The 12,214-nt window shown below is 45.5% G+C and overlaps 1 protein-coding gene across 4 annotated transcripts; it reads right to left on the bottom strand.

Moving 5' to 3' along the window:
• Positions 1-2,451: 2,451 nt before the first annotated feature.
• Positions 2,452-8,323, bottom strand: pdf (peptide deformylase, mitochondrial). Of its 4 annotated transcripts, none has more exons than XM_061772628.1 (4): positions 8,171-8,288; positions 7,935-7,982; positions 3,549-4,140; positions 2,452-3,450 (listed from the first exon to the last, which is right to left on the bottom strand). In XM_061772628.1, the coding sequence occupies exons 3-4, from the start codon at positions 4,105-4,107 to the stop codon at positions 3,293-3,295; spliced, it is 717 nt and encodes a 238-aa protein (XP_061628612.1). In that variant the 5' UTR covers positions 4,108-4,140; positions 7,935-7,982; positions 8,171-8,288; the 3' UTR covers positions 2,452-3,292. The 4 variants fall into 4 exon arrangements, with proteins under 4 accessions (XP_061628612.1, XP_061628614.1, XP_061628613.1 ...); XM_061772630.1 differs by lacking the exon at positions 8,171-8,288 and adding an exon at positions 8,044-8,139; XM_061772629.1 differs by lacking the exon at positions 8,171-8,288 and having other exon boundaries at positions 3,549-3,777; positions 3,841-4,140; positions 7,935-8,123.
• Between the last annotated feature and the right edge of the window lie 3,891 nt (positions 8,324-12,214).

The raw sequence follows: 12,214 nt of genomic DNA, 5'->3' as shown, positions 1-12,214 counted from the left end.
CAAGACGGCAGGAAAGTGGAGGTGGGATACTGGCATTATTAAAGATGAGCTGGTTGCGTTGAAGGTGGGCTCAAAATAAACTCCCAAACATTCTGGCAGTTTTTGAAGATATTTTCTTCAGGCAGTGGTACAGGAAGAAGTCTGCATCTTTTCATGCAGGGCAACGCTCCATTACATGCGTCCAAGTACTCGTCCGCGTGGCTGGCCAGTCAAGGCTTGAAACACGAAAAACCGACGTGGCCCCCTTCCTCACCTGACCCGGACCCAATTGAGAATTTCTGGGCGGTTCTTAAACGGGAGTTATACAGCGAAGGAAAACGGTACACCTCTCGGAACAATGTCTGGGAGGCTGTGGTTTCTGCTGCACAAAAACTACAAATCAAGAAACCGACAGAATCGATGCATGGAAGGCTTATCGCCGATATCGAAAGCCATATCAAGCGTTTGCGATAACTTGCAATGAGTCTCCTACAGCGCTGTGGAGGAATTCTGTATCACCAGCGTTGTCAGGAATGTATGCGCAACGGGTTTGGTTCAAGAGAGCCCGAACTCCGCCCTGAGAAGCCAACAGAAGAAGATCAACTGTCATGCGCTTTTGGACGAATTGCATTCATTTCCACACAGAATGGTCAGGGTAGTGTTAACAAAACCCGACGAGCGACAACCTAGAGTTTCACATCATAACATCAATTTGCCCACCCCAATTTGAGGAAATAAGAGCCTCGGTACCGGTTCTCCAAACCTTGTGATCGGTGGGGACATCTGTGGCCCGAACTGGATGGCGCTCTTTAAATTGGGCCCGTCTGCGACGGCTGGAACGGGGCGTGGCGGAGATCATGTAGGAGTGGTCTGTCAAAGCAATAGCACTAAATCATACCACGTTGACCTAATGACAAACGTGCACAATTTAGTCTATATTGCTTCAATTGTCAACCCAAATAGGTGAATGTTCCATAATGAGTTAATTCATGTCATATTCTACGTTAAATGTTTGTAGAACAATCATCATATAGATCACTATGATAATGCCAATATCGGTGCTGTGTTTGCAGCCTGTCGAATTGGCTCTCAGCGAATCTATAAATTCAGATTTTGTGGCAATCAATTACGTGTGATGCAAGGCACAGAAATAAAACAATCCACACGCACACAGATACATACAGTAGCCACAGCGAACAACAGATCTTCCTGTAATCAAACACTTGGCCAGGATTCCAACATTCATCTCTCACAAAGGCATAAACATGCACGCAATCAGCGAAGTTCAACACGTCAGTCAGATCGTCTTGTCTTCAGTCTCAAATACCTTTCAAGCTTTTGTCATTTTAATTGCTGTGAATCACTTGGTGTCACATTTCAAATTGATTCAAGGTGCTATATAAATCCATTTGCTTTGATCGTTTGACAAACATGAACCTTAACACCGAGCGCAAACCAATCGTGGCTTTGAACTCAGCGCTGTGAATTGCGCATTTTCCCCAAACCGATACTCACCCCTCACAGTAAGTAGTTAACATTTTGCTCTTCACATTTGTGTTCATTTAGTTATAGCAGTGGAATTAACCCTGAGTTGAACCAGAATTGTCATTTATCGAGTACCAAAAAAAGAATAAACCTTGGTTTATTTAAAAATGACACTCATCCATTCAAGATATGCTTTTTTCATTCTTTTTCCCCACGAGCGAATCGTTTCTGGAAGGGTTGAAAAATTAACAAATCGTCTTCCATTTCGGGTGTTTGCTCGATCACCTTCCCTTCGTCCACCCGGGTGGCGCCCCAGCTATCTGCGTGTATATGGCATTGCTTTTTTTCGTTCCGCAACAACATTCTACGATGACATGTCGTCACTGATTGATGTTAATAGCTCGTTAATAGCTGTTTTTTCCCAGTTTAATTGAATTGTTTTCTTAGCGGTAGCTAACCTGACAAGTAATGATTGTGAATATTTATTGGGGATCACAGTTCCTTCGGGATTTCAATCCCTCCCGATATTTTTAAACATCTGTCGTCGCGAAGTTTGGGAATCTCAACCTTTTAGAATTTGCCAATGTTCGAAGATTCGTACCTTCAGCTGAATCTAAGGATTTGAACCTTTTTAGGCGGGAACGCCAGGGACTCGGACCCGAGGCTTTAACGCGTTTTTCCACACATAAAGACGCAGACCGACACACCTTTCCCAACCTTTTCAATTCTTGAAAACGTACCCTTACTTGTAATTTAGTTTGTGCCACTTAAATTTCAACAGCACTGGGAGAGAGCGAGGCGAGACTGTCCAGCAGAAATTTAGAGAAAGGCTTTCTGCTTACCTTTATTTTGCTGCAGTTTTCGGACAGCCTCTTAAGAATCCGGCTCACGGCACTATTTGTTCGAGGTTAGGAAAAGAGAACAACGAAAAGCCGCCGCCGGGCGTGCAAACCTCAATTGCCCGCTTCTTTTATTCTGACGTCGATGAAAAGTTGAACAATTTATTGGAAAATCCAAAGTCAAACAATAAGGTTGGAAACGGTTCAGCACTGGGCTTCGCCTCCATTTGGTTCAGAACAACGCCCACGGAAAAGTTTTATGGCCAAAACCGCTTCCCGTCGTGACGTCACGCAGCCGCCGACCGATCGTAGCTTCGGCCTGGTGTTTGGGGTCCATTCGGAAATTCAGAGACAGAGCGTGCGCCACTTCCTGTAACTTTACTCTTGAATGCGCCAGTACATCCGCCATATTGAATGTGCCAGTTCTACAGATATGGAGTGGCGCACACGCACTACCAACGCTCCGAGTTAGCGATGGTTCCGGGGAGCGGGAGTGAACTTCCCAACGCACCCTATGTGGATGTGGTGTGCGTTTGTTGTGTCGGTGCGACTAATTTAGAAGGATATCTGCATGTGCATCTGTAATAGGATGCATCAAATAAAAGTGTCTTTTCCGTCATTGTAAACGTATTCTTCTCACATATCGCTACGGTCAGCGGACATGGAAAGATTTTCTTCCCACTTGGTGATTGGTAAGCGTAAACTTGTACTTTGCGGGAGAAGCGTCACTATTTGCTTGGCATTTGCAGTTTGAGGGTGCTCTGGAGAGTTGGTATTCTTTGGGTATTGCTGCTTTAAATGGATTTCCGCCTGTTATTTGAAATTCCCGGAACACTTCATCCCGTGTCCTAAAAACGTGATCGTTAAAGAGTTGTTGTCGGTGGTCAATTGCATGGTGTTCCCATTTACTAAAGTGAAGGGGTATGTTATTCATTTTGAAATTTTGGGGCGAGCATACTGGGAGATTCTAAACGCCGCCACCGATTTTTTTATTCATTGTATGCCAGCCAGTTGACATTGATGAAAGTCTTGCTGTCCATGTGGTCAATGTAAAGGACCCCATCCAAGTGGTCCATCTCGTGCTGCAGGATTCGAGCTGGCCAACCGCTGCCTTGCCAAGTTGTATCTTCTCCTCTTTCATTCAGACCTAAGGGGGGTCACCACAAACACCACAAATGTTTTTCTCAGTTTTAGCAGATTATACTTCCAACAAAATTGACCTCATTTAGATCTCAAACGGTGTACCTGATACTTCCACAGACAGGTAACGTGGAACTGTGGCAGAAAAGCCACAGATGCTCTCACAGGCCTCTCGAAAGAGCACCGTCTGCCAATCTAGCACCCTGAGCTCGGGGTTGACAAATATTCTCAGCGGTTGAACGGAGAGTCCGTGAACTTTCCTCGACACAGGTGAACTCACATCCAACATCTTCTGAGGATACTCCAGGGCCAGGATTCGAAGTGGCACCCCAATCTGAGGAGCACTAATTCCAACACACTCAAATTTACGCATGACTTTGACCAGAGTGTTTATTACCTTCTGGACCTCAGGTCCCTTAATAGCTGCGCGGTCAACTGCCGCAGCTCTCGATCGCAGCACTGGGTCCCCTACCTGGCACACGTGATCGAACGGAGGACTGGGAGGAGCTATGATCTTTTGCTTAATGTACTGAAAGTAGGAACGCGCCTTGACGTTGGTGGAGTAAGCGTTTGCAACAAGTACGTGTGGAAAAGGAGTGGAAAGAGCTGCACAAAGTCTCAAACCTAAGTGAGACAGATGAAGTCTTGAAGAACATCGGGCCATAGCGGGGCCAGAGCCAGGAAAAGATGCCCGATTCTGCAAGAATAGGATACAGAGGAATTGATTTAGAAATATGTACTCCGTAAACGACTCGCGCCTATTTTCCCAGTCGCTGTATGGTCAGTCAGGCAAAGAACAATGTTCAAGCTCAAAATTGCTGAACCCCGGAATTCCTGTGAGATAGGGCCCCCCTTCGTAAAGTCGAATCTTTTCCCACGTTTCCTTCATCTTTGATGGAAAACTGTGCATCGGAAGGTCAAGGAGAGATGAAAAGGGTGCCTCCTTTTGAACATCAATTCCACTCCACTTTTCCTACACGATGTTATGGAGCGACGGAAAGTCTCTACCTTGCATAATTTACCTGCAAAATATTTGCTTAATGATAAACTGAAAGAAGCCTCTTTTAAAATATTGTAAAGTGTTCTACAATGATTACAAATTTACAACCCCAATTCCAATCAAGTTGGGACGTTGGGTTAAATATTAAATACAAACAGAATACAATGATTTGCAAATCATGTTCCACCTATATTTCATTGAATACACTACAAAGACAAGATATTGAATGTTCAAGCTGATCAACTTGATTGTTTTGAGCAAATAATCATTCACTTAGAATTTGATGGCTGCAACACGTTCCAAAAAAGCTGAGACAGGCGGCAAAAAAGACGGAGAAAGTTGAGGAATGCTCATCAAACACAGGTGAACTGGCTAATTGGGAACAGGGGGGTGCCGTGCCGTGATTGGGTAGAAAAGGAGCTTCCCTGAATTGCTCAGTCAATCACAAGCAAAGATGGGGCGAGGTTCACCTCTTTGTGAACAAGTGTGTGAGAAAATAGTCCAACAGTTTAAGGACAATGTTCCTCAACGTACAATTGCAAAGAATTTTGGGATTTCATCAGCTCCATCATATCATCAAAAGGTTGAGAGAATCTGGAGCAATCACTGCATGTAAGCGGCAAGGCCAAAAACCAACATTGAAGGCCCGTGACCTTCGACCCCTCGGGCGGCACTGCATCAAAAACCGACATCTATGCATAAAGGATCTCACCACGTGGGCTCAGGAACACTTCAGAAAACCAATGTCAGTAACTACAGTTCGGCGCTACATCCGGAAGTGCAACTTAAAACTCTCCTATGCAAAGCAAAAGCCATTTCTCAACAACACCCACAAACGCTGCCGGCTTCTCTGGGCCCGAGCACATCTAAGATGGACTGACGCGAAGTGGAAAAGTGTTCTGTGGTCCCACGAGTCCACATTTCAAATTGTTTTTGGAAATTGTGGACGTCGTGTCTTCCGGGCCAAAGAGGAAAAGAACCATCCGGACGGACTGTTATGGATGCAAAGTTCAAAAGCCAGCATCTGTGTTTGTGCCAATGGCATGGGTAACTTACACATCTGTGAAGGCACCATTAATGCTGAAATGGTACAGACAGGTTTTGGAGAAACATATGCTGCCATCCAAGCAACGTCTTTTTCACGGACGCCCCTGCTTATTTCAGCAAGACAATGCCAAACCACATTCTGCACGTGTTACAACAGTGTGGCTTCGAAGTAAAAGAGTGCGGGTACTAGACTGGCCTCCCTGTCGTCCAGACCTGTCTCCCATTGAAAATGCGTGGCGCATTATGAAGCGTAAAATACGACAACGGAGACCCTGGACTGTTGAACGGCTGAAGCAAGAACGGGAAAGAATTCAATAATGAGTGTCCTCAGTTCCCAGACGTTTATTGAATGTTGTTAAAAAGAAAAGGTGATGTAACACAGTGGCAAGCATGCCCCTGTCCCAGCTTTTTGGAATGGAGGAATAAAGTTGATGAGCCACACAGTGAAGATATGGGAAAGAGTAGTGGAGGCTAGACTCAGGACAGAAGTGAGTATTTGCGAGCAACAGTATGGTTCCATGCCTCGAAAGAGCACCACAGATGCATTCTTTGCCTTGAGGGTGTTGATGGAAAAGTACAGAGAAGGTCAGAAGGAGCTACATTGTGTCTTTGGAGATCTAGAGAAAGCCTATGAGAGGAACTGTGGTACTACATGCGGAAGTCTGGAGTGGCAGAGATGTATGTTAGAATAGTACAGGACACGTACGAGGGCAGCAGAACAGTAGTGAGGTGTGCTGGAGGTGTGACAGAGGAGTTTAAGGTGGAGATGGGACTACATCAGGGATCAGCCCTGAGCCCCTTCCTGTTTGCAGTGGTGATGGATAGGCTGACAGATGACGTTAGACTGGAATCCCCGTGGACCGTGATGTTTGCAGATGACATTGCGATCTGCAGTGAAAGCAGGGAGCAGCTGGAGGAACAGTTAGAAAGATGGAGGCATGCACAGGAAAGGAGAGGAATGAAGATTAGCCGAAGTAAGACAGAATATATGTGCATGAATGAGAGGGTTGGTGGGGGAAGAGGGAGGCTTCAGGGAGAAGAGATAGCGAGGGTGGAGGACTACTTGAAATACTTGGGGTCAACCATCCAGAGCAATGGTGAGTGTGGTCAGGAAGTGAAGAAACGGGTCCAAGCAGGTTGGAGCGGGTGGAGGAAGGTGTCAGGCGTGTTATGTGACAGAAGAGTCTCTGCTAGGATGAGGGGCAAGGTTTCTAAGACAGTGGTGAGGCCAGCCGTGATGGACGGATTAGAGACAACGGAAGCAGAGCTGGAGGTGGCGGAAATGAAAATGTTGAGGTTCGCTCTCGGAGTGACCGGGTTGGATCAAATGAGAAATGAGCTCATCGGAGGGACGGCCGAGGTTCGATGTTTTGGAGACAAAGTTCGAGAGAGCAGACTCGGATGGTTCGGACACGTCCAGAGGAGAAATCGTGAGTATATTGGTCGGAGGATGATGAGGATGGAGCTGCCAGGCAGGCAAGAGAGCGAGAGGAAGAGCAAAGAGAAGGTTGGTGGATGTCGTGAGGGAAGAAGACGTGAGGGCAGTTGGTGTTGGAGAGGAGGACGCAGGAGATTTACAGGCTTCCATGGAAAAGGATGACGCGCTGTGGCGACCCCAAAAGGGACAAGCCCAAAGCAAAAATTGGAAATATGTATCACTGATACGTAATTTAATCAACGATACGGTATCAGCGAGGTTTTTTTTTTTTTTCTGTTCGTTGGCACTATTTTCCCCATACAGTGCTAAGGTTTAATTTTGCGGTTCTGAGATCTGCTCAATAAATGTTCTCAATAAATCACATCTTTGTTTTTTTTTTTTAAATCAATTTAGCTTTGCTTACAGACTATATAACCCATTTTTATGCTTAAATTTATATTGCTATATATAATAGCACCATAAAGGGATTCCACTGATACCTTGATATTGCCCAGCCCGAGTGTCTGTAAATGGTGAAATAAGATTTTCTCCCTCCCACTTGTCTTGTTGCAGCCAAACACAGCACAGTATTCACCATTTTTTGACATTGCCATTACTGACATTGAAATTGTTATCGAAATCGAGTTAAACACTCAGGAAGAACCAGAACAAAACAAAGTGTCGACCTCCAACATGGCGGCTGCAAGCTTGTCCAGATAAGCGTGATAAGTTTTCATGGGAAAACTGTCTAGAATAAGAGCTTACTTGAGTGTAGAGCATTAGCAAACTAACACGTTGGCAGTAATTGGATACATTTCAAAACCTTTGATACTCACATATTGAAATACAAATACCAGCGACATCAATTTTCCATACATTACATTGTGGTGCGTTGTTTTTGTTTTTTTTTACACTTCCAGCCATGTCATTTGCAAAATGTGAAGGCATTCATTCATTACAAAGCAAGAAATAGTGGAGAACTGCCCTTGAAAAAACCAAGTACAACCGGGATCCATGAAATGCAAACCTTGAATGCAGTGATGCAGTTATGCAGTTCCTCAGTTCGATGGGAGGCCTTGATAGAGATCGAGCACAACGTGGGTTTTTTATTGTATTTTTTTTAAATCAATGCCTACCTGTTGTTTTCCTAATTTGCTGCTTGAAACAGCAGAAGCAACGAAGCTAACAAGTTCCGGGTTCAACAATGTCACAATAAAGGTGTTTGACTCGGAGCACCGTAGTTAGTGAAACCGCTTGACTTACTTTGACGAGAAGACGGAAGTGAAACTCCCGCACAGATATGGACCGAAAACTGATGCGGCAGTGCAACGGAGCAGCACCAGGCTGCCACTGCGGTCGAGCCAGCCTCCGCTCGGAAAGAAGTCAAGCCGGCCGCCCCTAATTTGGGTCAGACGAGGTCGCCAACGAGCGGCGAAGGCCACCTTCAAAATAAAAGCCTATCGAATAATAATAATAATAATAATAATAGGCCGACAGGGACGTCAATGCTTCAGATTTCAAATAATGACCTTAAAAAGCCTCTCTGTTATAACGCAACCGGTCCACTTCTGAGAGAACGTCAACTATGCCAAGATTGCAACCAGCAAGTTTAATTCGAATCTTGAGATGCATTAAAAAAAAAAGAAGTTTATTTGAAATCTGCATACATGACTGCATATATTTTTTGATTGATGATTTGCTCACCAGTCGTCCACCGTGCCGCAGCGATGAATCACTCGACAGCAATAACAATAATACTATAGTACTATATATAAAAATAATACGATAGTACTATATAGTAATATAGACCAGTTGAGTTAAAAACATATTTTAAAAAATCCTTTTGGGAACACAAGAGCAGTGGTTCTCAACATTTTCCTATTGTCACTCAGTCTAGACCCAATTTTATATAATTCAAGAACAATAAAGAAAATGTATTGTTAAAAAATTGCATTTGAAAATATGTGTATTGTGTCATATTTTAAACAAACACAATATCACAGTAGTAATAATTCCTAAAGTCCTAATTACATTAAATAAAGTATTTGTGTCATATGGCGGTACCGTCATAAACCAAGGACCCGCTATATATTTGTTTCCTATCTGTCCGCTACCCACCCATAACGGATCCATGACCCGCTTTTGGGTCCCAGCCCACCAGCCAATCGCAGGCCACATAGAAACAAACAACCATTCACACCTACGGGCAATTTAGAGTTTTGAATCAACCTAGCATGCATGTTTTTGGGATGTGGGAGGAAACCGGAGTACCCGGAGAAAACCCACACAGGCACGGGGAGAACACGCAAACGCCACACAGGCGGGGCGGGGATTTGAACCCCGGTCCTCAGAACTGTGAGGCAAATGTGCTAACCGGTCGCCCACCGTGCTGCCGGACAAAACTAAACTAAACTAAACTCTGACCGAATCAATGTAGGGATGCCATACCCGGGGATGAGTTCTTTGTTAAGCAATTTGATCACTTCTTTGGCTGTGGGGATTCTTCTTCTTCGTGTACTGTGTCTTCATTGTCCCCTAGCAAGCCTGCTAGGTTAGCTTGTGTCTTGCTTGGGAAATGTAGGTTGGTTTGTCTTAACAGATGTCTTTTGGGTGAGAGGAGTGTGAATCCTTTGCTGTTCAGGAACGATGTTACCACATGGTCGGTGTGTGTGTATGTGTATGTGTCGCCCCCTGTTGTTATGTGCCAGTGAGGACTTCCACAAGTGCTGACACTTCTCTTGCCCACGTGTTTGGCCTTTTGCAGCAGGTTCTAAAGATCCAGAGTTGTAACGAAGGATCTTCGTCCCTTGAGGACACAGCACAGCACTCACCATACCTTTGTTTTCAGACACATCAAGGTGAAAAGGACTCCTAAAAACCTCTCCAGGTGTGTACAGCATCATTTTCCTCCATGATATGTGATTTTTCTTCTTGCATTAATTATACGTGTGGCGGTGTGTACGACCGAGATTAAGAATCCACGGTAGCCATTTGTCAACGTGTTTTTTGTGACAATGTGTCAAAATCGGTTAACGTACCCCACCACATCACGCACCGGTCTCGACCAGAGCCTCCTCCGCGGCCACCTGCAGCACGCAGCGGCGGACCTTACCATTTGGGAAAATGATCTCTGTTGAAGATTTCTTGCAACACCACTGACGCCTGGAACTCATGAAGCAGCGCTTGGGCACACAAATGAGTTGGACAGCACTTGTTTGCAAGAAACTGATTGGTGTATATCATGGTATTAAAAGGACATTTCACTGGCAGTTTTCAGGTTTACCCGAAAGCCCAAACACACAGGATTTTCATAAAATGGAAAGAAAAAAAAGATTTGACTATACTAATTGAATAAGTTGCTCCCCGCAATTTCAGGTGTCACAGATAAGCTGCTTTCTTCCAAGCGGGCCTGCTGTTCGAGACAACCACTAGAAGACGCCTACTGGACCCTAAATTAATGAGCAGAAATCGAAATCTTGGTTTGCAGTCATCAAAGAGTCCTTTTCTTCGTTTGAACTGACAGTATGTACAGCAATGACACTTTGCCAGCCCCCGACAAACTTCATTAGGGTCTGTGAAATACAGTATTAGCCATAACTCTTACCGTGTCAATCTCAAATTTCCTCTTCCTGGAGATGCGGACGTTTGGTTGTCGAGATCCGTGACCATCTGGGCGCCTACCCTCACCTATGGTCACGAGCCGTGGGTCGTGACCGAAAGAACAAGATCGCGGATACGAGCGGCCGAAATGACTTCCCTCTGCAGGGTGTCCGGGCTCTCTTAGAGATAGGGTGAGAAGCTCGGTCATCCAGGAGGGGCTCAGAGGTGAGCCGCTCCTCCTCCGCATCGAGAGGAGGCAGATGAGGTGGCTTGGGCATCTGGTAAGGCTGCCCCCGGACGCCTCCCTGCGGTGGTGTTCCGGGCACGTCCCACCGGTAGGAGCCCTCGGGGACGACCCGGGACACGCCGGAGAGACTATGGCTCCCGGCTGGCCTGGGAATGACTTGGGATCCCCCCGGAAGAGCTGCACGAAGTGGCTGGGGAAAGGGAAGTCTGGCTTCCCTGCTTAAGCCGCTGCCTCCACGACCCAACCTCAGATAAGCGTAAGAAACTAGATGGATGGATGAATATGACCCGCAAATGTACCCAGCTAATGCAATATTCAAACATGACAACATTTTCAAAAATATAACTAGGTGACCTACGAGAGTAGCCATGGGTCAACAAAACATGTTGGTTGGCTTAGTGCTTGCCGGACACAAGCCTCCAGAATAGTGACCTTTTGAAATCAATACTGTAGCGGATGCGCCCGATGGAACATTGTCAACGGCAACAACTAAGAGTTGATAACCTTGCATTCGTCCCCTCTGACCCTCATCGAGCAGGTCTGTTTTCACAAGACACAGGAAATCTGGTTTATATCACCCGGACCATAAACTACTTAACAGTCCTCCCCCAGCCACTCTTAACGGTTTTTCCTACAAATACCTTCTTCTACGGACTGATCTAATGAGCAAGAATTTGGGAAAGCTTCTTTTCAAAGGAACTCAAATGGAGTACGATGAACCATTTTTATTGTCCCGCCGGACGCTCTGGGATCATTGGTGGAACACGGGCGACACCCACTGGCCTTTAAGAGTTACTATAAGCTGGGGACTATTGCCCACAGTTTTCACCAAATTTAAACGTCTGTTTTGATATTTTACGAACTTTGCACGAATGCTCCCGTCGTATATCATGACACCAATGTCACTAATGACTGTTTTCCCACAGGTCTGCTGCCAAATCTGTTTATTAACCGGATAAGTGGATTGTGTTTAGCTCAGACAACCCGGAGATGTTAAGTAACGGACCTTAAGTGTTATTAGCCACCAAATAAGGTTGAAACACTCATTGCATAGATTCACCATGGTGTGTGTGACAATGCAAAAGCTGGGAATTAATTTCTTATTCCACTGGTTTTAAACCACAAATAATTCTAGGGTGAAATTCAATACTAGAGGCGTGGGCTCTCTTTTCTGCTCTTGCCTTTGAGGGCAACCCCTTTTTTTTTTGCTACGCCTTTTGTTCTCTGGTCTCTTATTCTCCTTCTCCGCCGAAGATGCTGGCTCCTAGCCAGGAAGCCCCACCTCTCACCACAAGGTGGCGAAGGCGCACCGAAACGGGCTAGGCCCGGCCAAACCTTCCTTGCCGTTCCGACAACCGCTGACCGCAGAAACATTCTGCAAAATCCCAAATCACATTTTTGTGTGAGGGTGGGTCACCACCAAGAGGAACCAGGCAGGAAGACGTTTTCCCTGACCACGC

The sequence above is a fragment of the Phyllopteryx taeniolatus genome, chromosome 5, assembly GCF_024500385.1.
Source record: "Phyllopteryx taeniolatus isolate TA_2022b chromosome 5, UOR_Ptae_1.2, whole genome shotgun sequence".
Lineage (NCBI taxonomy): Eukaryota > Metazoa > Chordata > Actinopteri > Syngnathiformes > Syngnathidae > Phyllopteryx > Phyllopteryx taeniolatus.
Note: the sequence above shows the minus strand (reverse complement) of the source record. Positions and strands in the feature narration are given on the sequence as shown.

Bases quoted from the DNA above. Each gene is read 5' to 3' on its own strand.
- pdf (XM_061772627.1), bottom strand. From the start codon at position 4,107: ATGGCCCGATGTTCTTCAAGACTTCATCTGTCTCACTTAGGTTTGAGA. The intron at 3,451-3,548 runs GTACACCGTTTG...GACCCCCCTTAG, and splicing joins CCTGTCTGTGGAAGTATCAG to GTCTGAATGAAAGAGGAGAA.